The following is a 21810-nucleotide window of genomic DNA, read 5'->3' on the forward strand; positions in this document are numbered from 1 at the left end:
CTTTAACATGATTACTGGCAGTCATGCCATCAAAAAATGGTCACACTTATTAGCAAAGCATATAAAATACTGCTCTTAAAATAAAATGGACATTATACGTTACGTGGTGTACATTTTATGTATGACCTTGCACAAATCAGAGGATAACTGCCACTTCTAATGTGATTGACTGCATCCCTGTTTCAGAGCTGTCACGGAAACACTGTCCTAATGCAGTCAGACTATAATTATATCATAGCACGTTTGTTCTCCAAATTAACTCACTGATATTCTAAAGTTCACAGCTGAAGCTATTTAACTAAATTCACAGTGTAACTTGAGTAAAATGAATAAATACACTTTCATTCATTCAGTAGTTATTATACATATCAGTGAAAGGTTATTGAAAAGCTTCAAGTCAACACAACTCGAATTACCAATTCTGCTGGTAACTGCCTTTTTCCCAACGCAGTAGGCAAAATATGGAATAACCTCCCCTCGCACATTACCTCTATAGGCTCCTTTGATCTTTTTAAAAAACAACTTCTTGCACATCTTAAAAACTTCTGGCTCTGCTCTTGTACCAATCCTGACTGAGAAACCTTATACCTTCTACTATCATATTTCCTTAATTCTCAACTGCAATCCTTCTCTGTGTTCTCAAACAACCTAATGACTTTACAGTTTCTACTGTTCTCACAAAAAAAAAAAAAAAAAAATTATATATTGTATATACACTAATATGTATGAAATGACCTGAATGGAGTGTAGTTTTAGATATAATTAATGTCTTTCGCAATACGTAGATAGCATTATATGTGTTCTATTTTTCTTGATCTAGACTAATAACTATCCATGGTAACTCAATGTCTGTCAAAGGAACTCATAGTAAATCTTCAATTTGTATAACCTTTGTTTTAAATCTGTGGAGCTTTTCTCCCCGGGCCTCCACTGAAAATGGAAATTATCCAGCTGGACTAGCCCGGTCAACAAATGTAAAATAAATAAATAAATAAATGATGTGCCAACTTAGGAGAGAACAGTTTGTGCTTTTGAAAGAATGACTAAAAAAACATTGTTCTAAGAGCTCTTCATATAGTGAGACATACTGCCACACTATCACAAGAAGAAAGGCCATGAAAATAGTCTCATAGCAACACGCATTAAAAAAAGGTAAGGTTGGAAAAGTGGACAACTTAATGTTAGAGCATTTTTAAAATAGCAATGATATCCCTTTAAGGAAATCAGCATAGACTTCAAAACTAAAAATGCATTAACAATATAATAGTCTGAACAAATTACTATGCTGTAAAGAGCTATTTCCTGTACTTGGGACAAAGATGTGCACTGAATTGTATCTTATTCAGTTACAACTATACATCCCTATTAAATGATTTACTAAAAGTGACCTTCAAGATTTTCCTGTTTGGGATTTCAGAATATCAGTACTGTAAAGCTTTTAACTTGTGAGAGTAAATTTCGAATCAAGAAAAGGGATGTGCAAGTAGACTTTATTCTTTCGTATGAAATTTTATTTATAAGCCTTCACCTAACTCTTGTTCTGCATGATCTACATTGGCTACTAGTTTCAATGATCAAGTGTATTTAAAATCTGGATTCTTGCCTGCTGTAACCTTCATAGTTTAGGTCATGTTTATTTTAAAGAACTAGTGAAGCCTTATACACCTCAACAAGGCACCTCAAGTCATCAAGTGTGGTCGTGTGCTACTGCAAGGAAGAGATCTGAAATACCTGGCAGGCTACGCTTTATCATTTTTCCTACAGTCCTTTGAATAAGCTATATTTCCTGATTCAGGCAGGCAATCTCTAGCCCTCCCCAGCAGATCTCACATGCTTAACACAATTAATCGATATCACCTCCACTGCTTTTAGATAATTTTCAAATAAATTATCATATTTGCACTCCTGTTGAAACTAATACTCCAATTTTCCTCCTCTTACTGGCATGTTTGTGCTTTGTTTATTCAACTAACATAATAGTGTCAGGCATTTAAATATTTTTCAAGATTATTTTCAGCTGTCTTGTGTAAGGATTCTGGATATCTGGCTAAACATTTCTGTACCTGTATATATTGTATTTTGATATTTTGTTATGTCTCTATTTAAGCCTCACTTTCCATGATCTATTATGAAGACAAACAGAAAGGAACTGAATGTTTAGGACTGAATAAAGAAATGCGATGTGGATCCATTACAACTCCTCAGCACATTTGAGATTTTCCACAATAACTCAACAATAACAGCTCCAGTGCACACATTCTCATGAAACATGCACTTATCGAATGTAACACCAAAGAAGTGCTTTCTGTACTGGGAGTACAATACACACTTCGCATCCCCCTCCTATACCCCCCTTCGCCATTTTACTATTCGCACTTCAACAGAAAGAACTACAGAGGCAAAGTTAAACATATCTCACTCTTTCTCCAAAGGCTGTGAGAATGGATCACCCACTGACCACTCCCATGCGAGCACTACAACCTTAGTTTTGTGTGAAATGAGCAATACCACATTAGCAAGCACCACCTTAAGCTATTATTCTCAAACCACTGTGACTCCAACTTGGGTGATCTGAGCAATGATTGTAAATCATATAGGCCAGGTGTTAGCTGGAGCTAAGCTAGATTTGAAAAGAGAGGGTAAACTACTATATTTATTTATTTATCCATCTGTGCACCAAGTGAAACATACTAGATTCACACTTCCTATTTTAGGGGTGAACCAGGAGCACCAGTCTAGTTAAATGGTTTGTTTACAAGTCACACAATATGGAATTCTCTAAGATGATGATGTCAGGCAAAACTATATGGCTAAACTGTCAGTAATTACTAGATTATTACACTCTTGCACTATCATGTTAAGAAAATTCAACAAAAAATGGGGAAACAAGATAATACAATTATAAAAAATCTCCTGATTAAAACAGAGTTATTTGTGTTTTATTACATTACATAATAGAATGCAAAATGAAAAATACTCATGCTTACCATGTTAAATTGTTGTTGTAGCTTCTCATTTGCATAATTTATACAAAATTGTTCAAAGCTGTTGATTTCAAATGTTTCAAACCTATAAAGAAAGAACAATCACAGGATTATAAGCAAGTGAAAGTAATAAAATGAATAGTGAAAATCCATTTAATACACTTATCTCTCTTTTCTACAAAGTCACAGAGCTCTTCCATTCCCACTTTACGTTAACTACTTTTACTTGCCAAGTAGATCACCGACTATAAAGTTAATCTAATGTCATTACAAAAGGCTTCACGAATGCAGCGTACAATTTTTTTTTAAATTTAGATTTAATTATTTTGCTGACTGGACTTACTTTAATCATCTGCTTCTTTTCATTATCATACTTTCCCTTCATCTCCTTGACAATAAACGTTAGAACAGCAGGCAGGGCAGCCTTCCAAAGCTTCAAAGTCACCTTCCACAAACTCAAACCATTAATCCGCTCAAACTGAAGAAAAAGGATAGCTTAGGTGCCAAGCCCCTCAGACCTTTAATGCCAACTGAGACAGGGAAGCCAGAGCCCTCAAAAAGGTCAATGCTAAGAAAATACAAATGAAGTCTTCATCTTGACAACAAAAATATACAAATATAAGGGGGTGGAGGGAGGAAGAGGCTACTACAGCACTGATCATTTGAGCATTTACTGTTGTGTTAAGAGTACACAGCAGTACTATTTTCATCATAAATAAGAGCTACAGTAGCCTTACATATATATATATATATATATATATATATATATATATATATATATATATACACATATATATATATACACACACACACACACACACACACACACACACACACACGAGTACCACAGCTTAAACTGACTGGGAGGAGGAAAAATAAGTTTCCAGAAGCCACTGGAGAATGGTTGTAGCACAGTCTGTTCTAAACCTAGACTCTCGCCTGTACGTCTTGTGCTTTGTAAAGGTATGTAGAGTGGACCTAGTTGCTGCTTCTAGAATACTTCTTGGATCCACTTCTTAAAGAGCCACAGATGAAGTCAATGCCCTGGCAGAATGAGACTTCACTCTGCCTAGAATCACCTTGGTGTAGTGGGTATAATAAAAGGTAATGGCATGAAACACCCATTTAGAAATAGTCTACTAAAAAGTACTTCTTTACTTTAATATATTTTAATACATAGCAGATCAGTCTCTGAAAAAAACATCCCCTACATTTAAAATACCCCTTGCACACTATACAAACTGATTTACTATATAACATGCTATTTATATCATGAAATGTTTTACACAGATACTAAGCATAAAAATAGTTTCACCTACAGTTATTTTCGCTTTTACTGTACTTCTAAACATTAGTAACATGAAGTGAGGTATATAATTTACAGCCCATTGACAAGTTTAACAAAGTCAGAAAAAGTCCAGAGTTTCTCAGCCACTTTTTCTTGCAAAGCCATATTTCACAAATGTGCTGGCTGTTTTAAAGACTCCCATTTATTCACTAATGCTAGTGTTGATGTTCTTCATCGTGTTTATCTCCACCTCCCAACACCAGACTCTGGTTCAAATTCAAGGTACTCCTGATTCCTTTAGTAAACTACTGATTTTTTTCTGTCTCTCAAGCATTCCGCAAACACTACATCTCCAATTTATAATACTTTTCCTTTCTGCCACAGTTGTGTCAGCTGAAATCTCTCTGCTGGTATGATTATCTTTACCAGTACTGGACAGGTATTTGATGCTTTCTCCTGGGCAGGCTTGGTGATGTTTCTGCAATTAGTTTCATATACCAAAATATACCTAGGCTGTGCTTTAAGTCACATTTTTGCTGTAAGTGTAACTTTAAGGTTACAATTGGCCCTGAAAGAATTAAACCAAACAGTATACAAACAGACAAAAAAAAAGACCCTAAATTATCTTGCTGGCATTGTGCAACATAAGTGTTCATTTCTGAAAGTATGCTTTCCCCTGTTGTTGATCTTTTATGACCTGTAACAAACAGCATTGTGTCTTGTGATGAGTTATTTGACATGATGGCCCCTTTTAATTAACAAACCATGTCATGGAATACCAGTCCAGTTGCTTGTTTGTGCTTTCATAAAATTATTAACACAGTCTTCTCCTTCCAATTACTTTGTTACAGCAGAAATAATCAGGTTTTCTCTGTGTGTGCCATCTTCAAACTGTACAATTTTTGAAACAGCTCTTCTTGAAAAGCCTCATACTCCACCAGCCTTTTCTTCATTTCAGCCTCTGATTTCTGTAGTTTTATCAATTCATCTGAATAGCTACTTAGAGCTTCTTCTCTTTTCCAGCCTTTTATCTGAGTTGATGTACTTCTTCACTGTTTCATTTATTTTAATCACCTGAGTGCATTTGATTTATTTTTCCTCTAAATTACTTGAAGCCACTTGTTGTACCAAAGCCCGGGGTGGCTCGTGCTATTGGTCTGCAGGACTGCAGCCCTCCCACCTAGAAATAAAAGAAATACAGAAAAGAAACCATAAACTTTAAAAAAATTTTTTTTTTCTTTTTTTACCGAGTACCGGACCTACTGTGCATGTGCGGACTGCCTCGCAGATGCCCAGGAATCTCTGCGAACTCTGACTGCTTCAGTTAGCAGCCCAGATGCAGAGAAGGTATTTTTTGCCCCTAAGATGCCGTGCGGTAGACGACCACACAGAAGAGAGGAGCTCCGGACTGCTTGAGCCGCAGACAGGACCAATCAGGAGAGGAGGTAAGCAGGGATTTGAGCGCAGGACCAATCAGGAGTGAGGTATGTTGAGTTTAGGAGCTCCTGAAGGGAAGCGTTAAGTCGAGCGTGGGTTTTGCTGCTTCGAGACAATGGAGTTGGACCTGGTTTGCTTTCCGGACCCATTCACAGGTAAGGTGTGTGTGTGTGAAAGGCTCCCGTGTGTATATTTAATCAGCAAGGCAGTTCTCATGGTTCTGATTTAATCGGCAAGGCTCCATTAGTGGAAATATCCTGTGCAAACCAAAGGGTGTGTGTGTGTGTGTGTGTGTGTGTGTGTGTGTGTGTGTGTGTGTGTGTGTGTGTGTGTGTGTGTGTGTGTGTGTGTATCTTTAAGACAGATACTGCTAATGGTATTAATGTTTATTTGACATTAATTATAAGTTAAATTCATGTAAAGTTTATGGTGATTAGAAATGTGTCTGCTGCCTCAATCTTGAAAATGAATATACTTTTATCTATACTTATACTGCACGATTTGTTGCTACAAGAAATAGGAGGCACCGGCCCCTGAAATGAGGGGTGAAGCGGAGATTAACTCATGCAAAAATGCTTATTTGGGCTTTTTCATAGTGCTTTGGCTGATGTGTGGCTGATTGTGAAGGGGTAAGGAGCAATTAGTGTGCATAGTTATTTTGTGGTAAGTCAGTCTGTAGTCATTTGGTAAGAGAATACATCCTAGATCTTTTTCATTTATAATATATATGGCAGAAACACGAATACTTGAAAATAAAATAGGAAGCCTTTATATATATATATATATATATATATATATATATATATATATATATATATATATATACACACACACACACACACACACACACACACACACACACAAGGCTTCCTACTTTATAAGTATTCATGTTTCTGCCATTTGTTGATTGTTAATGACCTGTAGAAGAGAAGTACCGCATTGTTTAAAATGGCAGCATCTTTTATCAACCTGATCTGGTGTTTTTATTTGTTAATAAAAATAATGCTGAAATATTTATATACTATTCAAGCAAAACATGATAGACTAGTTGTGGCTTTCTTTCCTAAACTAAAAACACAGTTTAAAAAAATTGTGGTGTGAACTCAGCTTTATTGAGAAGTCATAGTAGCAATATTCATTTCTTTTTCTGAGAAAAGTAGATAATTAAACATCTATAGTTATTGTTTAAGTTGCTCTGTGATGACAGATCCATAACTGCCAGGATGAAATAGGATGCAAAGTTAAGAAGTTCTCAGTACTTATTTCCCATTGAACAAAGCCAGAACCAATGCCTAGAATTTCATAAAGCGTTCTAGACAAACTTTGAAGGAGAGCAGTGTACTGAGAAGCATTAGTGCGACGAGAGAGAAGTGGAAATATGAATCATTTCTTGAAAGGTATAGATGAGGAGGTATGCATTACCTTTGTTATGAACAGTAACTTAACAGGTGCTGTCTGTGAGCAGCCTTGTCAGGTTTGTTTGATCTGGTTAACCTTTATTAAGAGAGTTCACATATTTCCTGGTCTGTAGTGCATTACCACAACAGCTTGCCCTGGTACAAAGTACAGATTGTGAATGCAATCCTATCATAGCCCTTCCTTATGGGAAACTGGTGTTCTGTAGCCTGTAACTCTAAGCCCAGGTCCAGTTAAAAAAATTAATATTTTGTCATGGTTACACGCATTTTTCTGTAAGCTATGATACTTTTACCACATTCTGTGACAATGAGTCCCTGACTTCTAGAAAGCCTACCTTCATGCTAAACACCTAAGGGACATTGCCTTATATATTATGCCAAGCATTCTCCATCACCAGATATTCTAGTTTTCTGCCCCTTGCTACAGTATCCAGGGCTTTCCAAAATAACTGCCACAGTCTAATTATCCAACTATACATCCCACAGGGGAAACTCCAAGAATGTGTAGCCATTATACTGTTAAGGAAACATTGTCCCAGTAAAGAATCTTGAAGAGTACAGGGGCTACACTCTAGTACCGGTCATGAGATAGGTGAATAAAGCATAGATGAGAGGTATATTAACATAGCATTAGAAAATCCAATAAAGGGGTGACCTTGGATAGTCAAAGCTGGTGATGAGGAAGCCACTGGGTTTTAGTAATATTAAAACTAGTGAATGGAGGATGTGAAAGGAGTTGAGCATGTTTCTGAGTATGTGTTTGTAAACAGAACTGAAGTAAAACAGGAAACTGTCATGTATGTTGTGCACTACCTGCTAATTTCCTTTCACACTGTATCAATGCTGTCACAATATGACTATAGTAAAGTAAAATGGTTTATTGTTCATTAGCATTACTACAAATATTTGCATAATATTTTGTATTACTGTACAGAGCTTTTGTTATATTTGTCTACATTCATGTACTCATTTTTCTTTACCTATTGAAGTTACAGTTTTATTTTTGCTACAGTGAAATATACTGAATTCTACCTTCATAATTAGTAAGCTGTAAAGGCTAAACAGCAGACTATAAAATATATTTTGCTTCATTTGTTGGGATTGAAAATCCTATATCTTGAAGATAAATGTCTTAATTCCCTGGACACAAAACAAGATCCATTTTAAAGTCCATTTTATACTTTATTACGCCTTAACTGCATTACTTACTATTAGTGTAACTCAGCACTCTTGAAGCCATTTTAAACATGTATTATTATACATCTAATTTGCTTACCACCAAGTCACCACAGTGTTGTATACCCGATGTACAATGATCTGACACAGTATTATACAGTACAGGCTGGAGTTTTTCATGTGTTGAAAAGCCATATGAAGTGGTGTTGTGCGGGGCACCACAAAAATATAAACAGCTATTCTCTGTATGCCCATATTCCAGGAGAATATCTACTGTCCTACATGTGCCACACCATTGTGCTGCCACTGATGGTGTGTAGCCAGGTGCACTAACATAACTCCACATATCAAGCACAGTAAAAGAGCACCGCCATATGCTTCTCATTTGCCCTCGGTCTGCTGTCATGCCTTTGGCTGCACAGCAAAATTTAACTACTTAAAGTCTTGCTTGAGTAGTGCTGTTGTGGCTGAGCCGTGACTCTTGTGAACTGCAGACTGATACCAGTGTACCACAGCACCTGATAAAGTTTAAATTGTTTGTACATTATTCTAGGGTTCAATATAATGTTTATCAGTCTTACTCTGTTTTATTTTGTTGGTTTTAAAATGAGGAGCATTTATGACAAGTCTCATTTCAAAATTCTGCTTAAGCTCAAATAGTTTTGCTTGCTGTCTTAATGCACTGTAATCTCATTCATAAAAAAATGTTCCTCACCGCAGAGAAGCTCAGTGATCTAACAAACAAGTTAGACAGTTCAGTTATGTATTAGTAGAAAAACATTCAGGAATGTGTTGCAGCTTCTAGTCAAGAAACAAGGATAGTTAGAAAATCAAGAAGACAGTATTTCACTTTTTTTTTTGTGGTAAACTAAATGTAGGGTCCAAAAAGAAAATGGTGTACCTGTATTTGTACTGGGATATCTGTGCTGGTTTATACGACTTTAATGCTCATCTTTTCTCAGAGTTTAGTCTTTATGGGCCATATTTGAAAAGCGTTCTTTCAGTGTAAGGCCTATTTATAAACAGGCTTACACCTGGGCCAGATTCCAAAAGACATGCTCTCAGTGCAAGTAGGCACTTACACTGAGAGCATGTCTTTAGAATTGGGCCCTATGTTTTTGCTCTTTCTGAACTTTTGTTTGAGATACACAACCACAAGCCAGTCTGTGTCATATTAACTTTATAATATACCAAAAAGCCAAAAACAACTGTAGAAATAACAACGAGTGAGACGAGACTGTCTCAGCTATGTGAATCAATATGAGTGTAACTGGACCCGGTCAAGTAAAGCACAATTTATTCCAATCTCGAACAGACACAAGTATAACAGTTAAGCGCTTTCATCTGTAAATACAGACTTCATCAGAACACCACTACTGTGGATTACTGATAAATTTAAAATCTTTTTGGCGCCAAAAAAAACTACTTAAGTTGTAATACTGATTTAATAGAAATAAAATCATTAATACCTGGGAATTTTGTGGCAAACGGAGAGACAACTGAAAAGACGTATTTATGAGCACCTATATAAAATAAAAGTTAAGGACACTAAAAATGCCTTATTTAGACATATAAATAAATATGGTGACACACACATGTTCAAATTTGCTATTATTGATCAAACATTTATATCGGCTAGAGGGTGTAATTATAAAGCACAGTTATGTAAAAGGGAATTATTTTGGCAAATTGCAACTAATACCACAAAATTCCCAGGTATTAATGATTTTATTTCTATTAAATCAGTATTACAACTTAAGTAGTTTATTAGCTGAGACCATTTATACGTAACACATGTTTTTAATGTTTAGTTTTAATAGTATTAACGATTTATGTATATATTTATATTTTTATATTTATATTTTTTATACATGAGGTTTTAATAATGTTTATATGTAGTGTGTGTATATACTAAGCATTGTCACTTTAAATGAGCACTTTCAGTGGGTTTTTTTTGGTGCCAAAAAGGTTTTAAATTTATCAGTAATCCACAGCAGTGGTGTTCTGATGAAGTCTGTATTTACAGATGAAAGCGCTTAACTGTTATACTTGTGTCTGTTTGTGATTGGAATAAATTGCGCTTTACTTGACCGGGTCCAGTTACACTCGTATTGATTCACATAGCTGAGACAGTTTCGTCTCGCTCGTTATTTCTACAGTTAACTTTATAATATAAAATATTCTGGGTTTCAATACCTGAAACATTTACAGACCAAAATAAGACAACACTAGGTGCTGCTGCTGTTCCACTAACGAAGAGTGGTTCTTCAAGTATGTCATCCAAGTATTTTTTCTTCTTCTTTAAAATACAATAGTCAGCATTAGTTAGCAGGAAAATCATATATTTGAGAGTATTCAAATATAAATATGCCCCTGTATGTGTTGAACATTCATTTTGTACACATATCAACCAATCAACATTGCTGGTGTGAGATCAGTGTAATAGCAGGATTGTGGAATATGCCCTTTCCCACTAGTGTGCAGTCTTGGGCTGATTGATATATTTATGTAGCAGGCAGTATGGCATGCACAGCCCCCATATGGGGGAGGAAGCAAACTTGCTCCACCGCAAAAAAATAGTATTTTATTATTTGCATTCTACAAGTTTGTCAAGGGGCATGCTTCTTTTACTGTTGGAATTTCGGATTTTGATGCTTTGCAGTCAGTAATCACTACTGTGATATTCTGCAGCAGTTATTATCTTGATATGTATGTATGTATATGTGTGTGTGTGTATATATATATATATATATATATATATATATATATATATATATATATACACACACACACACACACACACACACACACACACACACACATATACATTGCTATGTACAGAATACTTGCATAACTAGATAACGTATAAGCCTTGGGTACTGAAATGCATATGACAGTATTTGTAATAAAGGACAGGATTACATTATTTTAAGAAGCTCATTACATTTGTTGGAGACTTGCAGTCATCTTTGCAGGCTTTACCTGTAAACTAAACAGAATGCCAATGCCAATCTATCATGTGTGGTCCATAACCTGTGCAGTAATTCTTTAAGCAATGTATCTTGAGCTGGTTTTCTTTTCATTTTTTATTTTGATCATGTTTTCCCCATGAAACAAGTAGATAGCTGTCAGGCAGCAGGTCTTTTTTGGATAAGAAACATTTTTACAAGTGGGGGTATCACAGAGATTGCTACTTTCAGCATGTTACTTGGTACTTTAATAAAGCTGATTATAAATTATTAGAACTGCAGTGCAAGGAGAAGTGGTTTGAGTTGAGTGCTGCTTGTTTTATTATACTTTATTTTGACTGGCATTCCAGTAATGTATTTAAAAATGCATTGAAATTCTTTTCTTCTTCTACACTTTATTTTATCTTGATTGGACTTCTCAATGACAGTTTGGCACCCAGGGCAGTGTATTTAATTAAAGTTACAGTTTTTGTGGTTTTGAGCATAGCTCATCCCCTTTCTGGTTGGCCACACCCCACACTGACCCCACCCATTCAGCTGTCTCTTGCAGCCCCCCCCCTTTGATTTGAAGTCACCAGCTGCCACTGACCAAAGCTGGTCTGAACTGCATTTTGCTGAAAAGCTTCAGGATTCTTCTCAGCCAGTATTTTATCTCCACCTTTTCTGGCTATCTAAATTTCTTCTTTGCTTGCATAAATGCAGTATACTTACCAAAGTGACAATTTCACTGAATGTTACTTCTCAGTTTCTGCTTTCAAACTGCGAAAGCTGAAATTAAACTGTTGATCTGTGTGCAGCCATACTGGAAGTGAAAAACGCCCAAAGTTCTTTAACTGAAATCCAAGTCTCCTCTTTCTGTAGCCCAAGATTTTCACTAGGGCAAAATACTGCAGTTCACGAAGACACCGTTCCCCAGTATTCTCAGCACAGCAATATACTTAATCGGTCCCTATTCCCTCAGGCACTATTTTATCTTCTCTTGAGTTCTTTCTTTTCATATCAAAAGCTAATCTTTCCCTCTTAGACCAAGGCCTCAATGCACTATTTCTCTGGGGTACCTTTCTCCCTTTTACCTTCTGTATGGGTAGGGTAGCCACATACATACTTCAGGTAGTGTTGTCAAACTAACCCCCCTCTTAACTAGATAAAACCTTCTCACATTGCCCTTCTTCCAGTTCAAATGAAGAGCCTTTGTTATGATATATGTACTCGTTAACAAACATTTTTTTTGTAAATTTCATATATTGGCTTTAAGCTGGGTACTCCAAAATAAATAAATAAATAAATGTATCTTACTGATGTTGTGCAACACAGTTCTTCATTTCTGAAAGTACCCCCCCCCCCCAAACCCACCATGATGTATAATTATAAGAGATAATAAACAGCAGTTTTTCTGCGGCACACACTTGAGTCACTTTCTTGAATCTGACTAACCATTATGCAAAATGCATCACAATAAGCATACTACACGAAACAACTGCCCAAAAGAATCACAGGCTGTCATGTCAAACAACTCATCATTACATCTGTGTTCTTTTTACCCATGAATCACTACGTGACTAACCTATACAACACTGTTTTAACTTTTCTTAACACTGAGAATGATTAGAACCTTCAACACCACTTATGTTACTTGAAAAAACAATGCAGTCTCCAAAGTCACTGCTGTCATTTCAAAAACTAGCATACCCCTCAACTGCCCTGATTTTGCAGAATGTCTATATTTGATATTTTCTCTGTTCCTCCTAGAATTTCTGCTTTATTTCCCTCAGGCAAATCATTGTGGATGAAATAATGTCATACTTTTGAATTTCAGACTTCACATCCTCTGTGATATGCATTCTAACACAAGCACCGTTATTTTAGCAATTTTCTAAGTTTATAAGAGCAATATTTAAAATCTGTCCCTGATTTTGGGCCTTTGTTTCCTCATTATTTGTGGCACTGTCCAGATTTCCCGTGATTCAGAACTCATTGTAAGCATTACATAAGCTGCAAATTACTACATCACTCAACTTTCCTCACTTGTCTAGTTGAAAGCAGTTTTTAGTACTTTATAAATAAGCACCTATCTAGGCATGTCTAAGGGTCAACTCCCAGTGATTTCTCCTGTCTACCTGATGAATCTGGGCATCTTGAGGCAATGCAGCAATGGCCTCATGTACACAGACAACCCTCTCCTCCTACCACCCAACACTACAACCTGTGAGAGATGCACTTATATAGCCAAACTGGAAGCAAAGCTCTCTTCACCCAAGACTGGACTAGACAGTCAAGAGGAGAGGGTAAACACTTGCACCACAACACACTCAACACATAGTCCCTCAAAACCTACACCACCAAAACACACACATAGAAACACAAAACACACACCTACATTTGAGGAGGCTCTCAATAAAAACCTGCCCAAGCATCAGGGACATCCAAAGCATAAACGCAAGCAAACTCCACCCCCCCAACACAACCCAAATGACACATAGCCCACAAACTCAGTGTGCCACACAACCACAGCCCATAAGGCATAACAACGTACCCAACACTCTATAATCAGGCACACTGATGTTCCACTCACTAGACTAAACAAGGAGAAAGTTACTGTCAGCTGCCTGTCAGGTGCCAGGATCCGCCACATAACGCATGCACTCAGGTCACTCCACAATAAGTACAAATATGACAATGTCATTGTCCATGTTGGTGTAAATGACCTGAGACGTACCTCCCTGGATTACATGAAGAGAGACATGGAGGAGCTCTCCGATCTTGTATCCCAGGCAGGTATGACCCTAACCCCGAGTAGCATCCTGCCATCACCCAGAATGATACCACAGTACAAGGACAAAATGATTGACTTCAACAATTGGCTAAGCTTCTGGTGTCATTCTAAGGGGTCCAGTATTTGTCTGCCTGAGACGACATGATCAACAGTCCACAATGCTTTGCCAGAGATGGCCTGCACCTGTCGCCCTTAGGATTCCGGATACTGGCTAAGACATTTGCCATCCCTATAGTGCCTTTTTTAGGCAAGGTTCAAATGACAAATTCACCACCGTAACAGGTACAAGCAAGCAAAATCTGAGGGTAATTCTACTCAATGCTAGAAGTCTAAACCTCAAAATGCACTCACTCGAGGCACTCCTTAAAATGGAGAACATTGACATCTGTGCAGTGACAGAGACCAGATTCAAAGCTCCAGAGAGCACCCCTGCATTACCAGGCTTCAATTCATACCACACCTTTTGCCCACCTAACCCAGAAAGAAGCACTAAAGGCGGAGGCATGTCCATATTCATTAAGGATATCCACACCTCCAGGCTAGTTGCACAGCATAATGCATCCAAGATTATCCAAGTGCAACTAACTCTGGACAAGACCGCAATCCAAATTGTAGCTTGCTACAGACCCCCCACCATGCCCCAGGATTCACACTCCTCATTTCTTGATACACTGGAAAGTATTAGGGTACAACCCAACACCCTAATAATGGGCGATTTCAACTACCCCACCATTAACTGGGAAAACTACTGATGTACCAACTCTTTTGCTCAACGTTTTCTAGAATTCATAAATTCCAACGCCTTGGATCAACTTATTCACACCCCCACCAGGGGCAGCAATATCCTAGACCTGGTCATTACCAACATGGGAAACCGGTGTTCCACACCAGAAGTCAATTCCTTGTTGGTCAGATCAGACCACAAGCTTATCAGCCTAGACATCCACATCCCACCCCCAGCCCCAATTAGGGAAACCATTGTAAAAAAAACTTCTCAAAAGCCAACTTCACACTTCTTAAGACAGAAGTGGCAAACTTCATGACACCCATGCAGACGGACAATAGAGGTATGACTGCCGAATCCTACACAAATGCACTTTATAAGCACTTACACGAGTGCATGGATCATGCTATTCCTGATAGAACCAAGATGTTATCCTCCAAAAAAAAAAGGAAGCCAATCTGGTGGTCCTCTGCCATAAATAAACTATACAACAGAAGAAAGAAACTTTTGCAAAAAAGAGTAAAATCCCATGACTGGAGGTACTCCCTGGTCAACCTCAGTAAGAAGCTGAGATCCCTCATAAAATCCAACAAAGCTAGTTACGAAAACAAAATTGCCACTGACTAAAGACAACCACAAAGCATTCTATAGCTATGTCAAGAATCTAAATGGGAACACTCAGATCTGCTCTGAGTTACAGCATAATGGCACTAATTATACAGAACCAACTGATATTGCCAACATCCTAGCAGATAGGTTCAGTGCTAACTTTATCCCCCTCTCACTCCCTAGAGGGCCCATCTCTATACCTGAAGAATGCAAAGTTCCTATAATCACAGCTGCACAGGTAAAAAACACACTCTCCAAAGCCAAGAACACAGCATCCATGGGACCTGACAATATCCCAGGCTGCGTTCTACATGAACTACAAAATGAACTGGCACCTTACCTAAGCACCATGTTCAATCATAGCCTCACCTCAGGCTTTGTACCCACTGAATGGTGCACCACGACAGTTATCCCACTCCACAAAGGGGGAGCCACGACGGACCCCGGAAACTACCGCCCCATTAGCCTGACGAGCCTGGTCTGCAAGGCCATGGAACGTATCATCATTGAACTCAAACAAAGACATTGGTAATCTCCAAACTCTGGACCCTACTCAGTTTGGATTTGTAAAAGGCAGATCATGTCTCCTAAATCTGATTGACTTCTTTGAAGCAGTCACCATAGCCATAGATGAGGGTAAAATGGTTCACACAGCTTATCTAGATCTCGCCAAGGCTTTTGACACCATCCCCCACTCTGGAATTATAGATAAGCTCACTAAACTAGGTATAAATCCCTATGTCACAAGATGGGTTGCCAACTGGCTCACGGACAGAACCCACACTGTGAAAGTAGCGGATTCCAAATCTGACATCAGACCAGTGACAAGTGGAGTACCACAGGGTTCAGTCCTGGGTCCTCTCCTGTTTGGTATCTACTTCTCTGAAGTGCAGGCCAACACAGAAGGTCTTTGGCTAACAAAGTTTGCAGATGACTGCAAACTAGGAGCCATAATCGAAACTCCTAACGATGCGGACAAACTACAAAGGGCCTCACTGAGACAGATACCTGGTGTCAAAGCCATGGCCTGAAGCTCAATGCCAAAAAGTGTATTGTCATCCCCTTTGGTAAAAACTCTGTACCCATGAACTACCACATAGCTGGTAGTCTACTTAATGCCGAAAATGTGATAAGAGACCTTGGGACACAGGTGGACAGTAGTCTCTCCTTTGATAATCACATCGCCACAGTGGTCAGGAAATCCTTCTACGTGGCTCATCTCATCACAAAAGGATTCTCATCCAGAAAAAAGAGGTCATTGTTCCCCTCTACTCATCACTCATTAGACCCATTATAGAGTACAATGCCCCTTTTGGTATGTACCTCACAAGACATCTACAACTGGAAAGACCACAGAAATACCTCACAAAGACGATTACTGGCCTCAAACAGATGCCCTATGCAGACCGTCTCAAAAAGCTACAGCTTTACTCCATCGCATATCGCCTACTCAGGGGCGATCTCTGCCTAACATACAAAGCTATATCAAAACCTAGAGCTGTTGGACATGCCCCACTTAAAGAAATCCCAATCCCTCCGAGCTACACGCTCTAGGGACATTAACCTTGTCACCAAAATAAACAGAACATGCTGGAGGGATATATTCCTGTCCCAGAGACTTCCCATTCTCTGGAACAGACTACCTATCTATGTCAAACAGAGCTCCTCATTAGCACTCTTCAAGAAAAATCTTGATGACTGGATGGGAAAGTCACCCCGAGGATCACTTCTGTGGCTCTGCTCGACAGGGGCACAGGAAAATTATTTTCTTGGGTGGCGAAAGTCAGGGTACATTTTTTGGCTAGGCTTGTATGGGCCCTAGGGCCGATAGCCTAGTACCTACCTATGAACCTATAAGATGCATGGAAACTAGTAATCTTAACTACATAAAATAAGTAACTGCACATCCCACTTATGTATCACAAACAACACAGCCAAGGAGACAAGAATAGTAAAATGTGTAAAATCCATCCCACAGTCCTCAGACAGAAATATAGATTTGCTGCTCATCTTATGTGTAAGCAAAAAAAAATGACATGATTCTATTCAGAGTTTAACCATAAAATGAAAGGCAAAAGTGACTCATACTGCAGGTGGGAGGTATTCAAGTACTGTATAATCTCCAGAAGTAATATGATAATAAAGCAATAAAGAATTTTAATTAAAACTGTAAAAGACAATTAACCATGCAGATTCACAATGCTTGGTGACTATGCCACTGACAATATTATTTTTGGTCATCTGTAGACTGAAAACTTCACTGTTAAGTACTTATTTCCTGTTTCACATTGATTCTGCCATGGAAAAGATTAAAACCAGCTAGATCTGCATATATTTTCAGAATGTTTGCAATGTGTAGTTAAAAAGCTTTGGTTTATATTCTAGTGGGAATACAGATCAGCATAGTCTTTTCTGGGTTTGCTACTGTTAAAAAAAAATGAAAATGCACTTTTCTACTACTGGCTGAAGGCTGTTTAGTTTGTTTGTTTTTTCTTTTTGGTATTTCTCTGCCTTTACAAGTTAGTTGCGTTTGTGAAACACTGTTCATATTGCAGCAGCAATTGGCTGTGTCATGTATAGAGACATGTACTTAGAATTTTAACTTCACCTATAAAAGTAACCTCTTAAATCCCCTGAAGTACTTTGTATTGTGCAGTTGCATGATGAGCCCCTGGTTTGTAAGTCTACTACGGGCCAGGATTTGCCACATCACACAATAACTGAAGCCTTTGCACCACAAGTACAAATATGACACGGTCGTAGAAATTATGGGAATAAATGACCAGAGGCACATCCTCTGGAATATATGATGAGAGAAATGATGGACCTCTCAAAAAGTGCGTCTGATGTGGGAATGAACCTACCCTGAGCAGCATTTTAACTTCATTAAAACTGATGCCGCAATATGAACAAATGATGATGGACTTCAACAGCTGACTTAGCTTCTGGTGTCATTCAGAGTACAATATATATCAGCTTAGGAGGAGATGGTAGACAGTCATCAATGCTTTGGCAGGGATGGCCTGCACCTAACCACCCAAGGCAAAAACCTTATCCACCCCTCATAGAACCTTTTTTAGGCAAAGTCAGTCTTCAACAGCTTCCAATATGACAAAACAGAATCCAAAAAACATTAAGGCATTGCTGTTTAACATAAGGAGCCTTAAAAAACACTCTGCTCCCTAAAGGCTCTCTTTACCCCTACAATGTATAGATACATGCATCGGCACAATGACCTGGCTCAAGACTGTTGAGAGCACCCCACCAATGCAAAGCTCCAATGCCTATCACATGCGTTTAGGCCCACTGCAGTAGATGAAGGCACTAAAGTTGGTAGGGTCACTATATTTGTCAAACAAAATCTCACCTCCAGACATGTTAGGCAGGTTAACGACCTGGAATATATCCATGTCCAACTTCCCATTAGCAAAACTCCATATCAAATCACAGTTAACTATAGGACCCTCTCTCTCTCTCTTGTCCCATACCTCCTATCTGACTAGTATGGAATCCCTAAGCATTTAGCCGCACACCATTCACCTAGAGGACTTTAACTACCCCTTCAACAACTGGAAGACTTGTACATCCCACAACATATATGCCCAGAGATTTTCAGACTGCATAAATACAAACTGCCTGGGATAGTTAGTCTGCAGTCCAACTAGGGAGACAAAAATCCTGGATTTGGTTCTTTCCAAAATGAGACAGGCCTGTTCTTTACCAGATACAGCCTCATCTCTAGTCAAATCAAACTATAAATCAGTCATGTTCACTATAAGACTGAAACCAGAACTATCCTCCGATAACTTGATATTCAGAGATTATGCAAAAGCTAAACTACTAGAGATGACCTGGCAAAATTCAACATTTCCTTCCACTCAGATGACCCCTTCTGCAAATGCATAACCTTTACCACCAAATTTTATGCATATTTAAGTAGCTGTACAGATGCATGTGTCTCACTCTATAGAAAGTACAATGCCAAATTCAAAAATAAACTCCTGTGATGAAACCCAAATATAAATAGGCTGTACAATAAAAGGAAAAGTCACACTGTACACCAGGAACTCATGTCCCTGACCAAATCAACAAAAAGTCAGACACAAGATAAAAATAGTCAGTCAAGTAAAAAAAATAATCATAAAGCCCCGTTCAATTATGTAAGAAACCTCAAACAATGCTCAAATATGTACAGATCTAACACGGACAACATATCCAGTCTACCAGTGGATAAACTGAGCTCCACCTTCACCCCCCATAGTCTCAAAACACGCAATATCCTCCATAACCTCCATCTAAAATCTTCCTAGAACAATTCTTTAAAGCATTATTCAAGGCCAAAAATACTGCTTCTGTGGTGCCAGATAGCTTATCAGGCAGCCTGAAACAGGACCTCTCAAACCGCATACGGAGGCTAATATCAGTCTACAAATGGGGTTTATACCAAATGAGTGGATGACTGCAACAGTCATTCCGCTGTACAAAGGTGATCATCAACAGACCTGGGCAATTATAACCCATTAAGCCTACGCAACCTCATATGTCAAACTATGAAAACAATCATTATGGAATTAATAAATAAGGACACAGGCAATCAACAAATTCTTGACCAGAGCCAGTTCACTTTTTACTTAATCTGCTCAACTTTTCTGAGAAGTTTACCGAAACAATGGATGATGGGAAATCTGTACACAGTGCACAGACTTTGCAAAAGCATTCAACACCATCTCACACCATCTTTCAGTTCACACTAGTTTCATCATGATTGTATTTGTCTTATTTGAATTTGTTACCCAGAGAAAGTACAGTTGTGTACACTTACCATAAATGTAGATGTTCGAGTGTATTCACTGTTGCAGTCATTACATTTGGGTTATCTGCCTACAGGTAGCCCTCAGCCGGCCTGATTACAAAGTCTTGGGTCCTGCGTCGGATGCTGTCTCTTCTTCCATGATGTCAGGGGTAAAAAGCATGCAGCTGACGCCATTACATCAGTTTTTCTTGCCCCAGATGTCAGGTGTCCCCATAATGGGAAGCAATTATATACAAGGTTACACCTCCAACTAAAAGCAAATACACCAGAAAGCTTAAATACAGTAAACAAGAGGAAGGGTATAGCCACTAGAAGTCAGGGGGCTGGAGGGAGGGTAACCAGTACTGCAACAGTGAATACACTAGAACATGTACATTTATGGTAAGTGTACACAACTGTACTATGTTCTTCATGTTTCACTGTTGCAGTCATTACATTTGGGTAGATTCTCAAAGCTAAGGAAGGGAGGAGGCAGAGAGCATTAGGACCAGCTATTAAGCACTGCATGACTGCAGTGGCAAATGTCCCTGGTAAGAACACCACTGAGAAAGGCTGTTGAAGTAGATGCAGCCCTGGTGGAATGTGATCTTATCCCCTGTGGGGGTAGGTTTTCCATGGTGCTTATAGCAGAAATGAATGCAATGGCCTATCCACTTAGAAATGGTTTGCTTTGAAATGGCCTTCCCCTCTGCCCCTGCAGCAAAGGCAACTAACAGCTGTTCAGTTTTCCCGAAAGGCTTAGTCCTGTCCTAATAAAATCTAAGTTGTCTGTGCACATCCAAAGAGTGCAATATTTGTTCTCCCTTGTTCTGTGGATTAGAAAAGAAGGTTGGCAAATGAATGGACTGATTAAGGGCTACACTGGATACCACACCTTGGGCATAAAGGAAGGATTGGTCCTGAGGGACACCCTGTCTGCATGGAAGATGATGAAGGGCTCCACTGCCATGAGGGCCTGTAATTCAGACACTCTTCTTGCTGAAGTGATGGCTAGAAGGAAGGCTGTTTTCTAAGAATGGGATTTCAACTCTGCAGTTGCAGCTGGCTCAAAAGGAGGTAGAGTGAGCTTTTCCAATACGAAGTTAAGGTCCCAGGCTGGAGTAGGGGCTCTCCTGGGTGGTCTTAAATTTTTGGCCACTCTGAGGAAATGCTTCAGCAGGGGGCTGAGAGAAGAGGGGTGGCTCAGTATTATAATGTGCTGAAATGGCTGAGGCATGAATTTTAATAGATGAGAAGGAAAGGCCCTTGTGGAGCATCTCAGTTAACTATTGAAGAACACCGTTGTCCCCATCCCCTGAGTCTGGCTCCAAGAACAGTATCTTTTCTACTTTTCAACATAGGATTTTCTAGTACTAGGCCTCCTTGCCACCAGAATGACACCCAGCACTTGCTTACTGAGGGATGGTATTGGAGAGCTCAGGTAATCAGCCAGGCTGCAAGGTTCAGGGTTTGAAGCTGGGGGTGCAGAATCTGGCCCTCCTGCTGGGACAGCAGGGAAGGGGTCTGAGGCAGGTGCCATGGTTCCAGTAGTGACATACTGCAAAAGAGGGGGTACCAGCGTTGGTGTGGCCAGTCTGGTGCAATGAGTATTGTCATTGGTGTGTCCTGTTTGATCTTTA

General features: G+C 38.8%; 1 protein-coding gene across 14 annotated transcripts in view; it reads right to left on the minus strand.

Annotated features, from left to right (window-relative positions):
* The window catches only part of MYO5A (myosin VA), a 4204798-nt gene that overhangs the window by 1580843 nt on the left and 2602145 nt on the right, over positions 1-21810 (minus strand). For all 14 annotated transcript variants that reach the window (XM_044078829.1, XM_044078834.1, XM_044078828.1 and 11 more), the window contains exon 11: positions 2988-3069. In XM_044078829.1, the coding sequence (XP_043934764.1) occupies positions 2988-3069 (82 nt within the window). The remainder of the gene's footprint in view (positions 1-2987; positions 3070-21810) is intronic.

The sequence above is a fragment of the Protopterus annectens genome, chromosome 7.part1, assembly GCF_019279795.1.
Source record: "Protopterus annectens isolate FY-2018-M chromosome 7.part1, PAN1.0, whole genome shotgun sequence".
Classification (NCBI taxonomy): Eukaryota; Metazoa; Chordata; order Ceratodontiformes; family Protopteridae; genus Protopterus; species Protopterus annectens.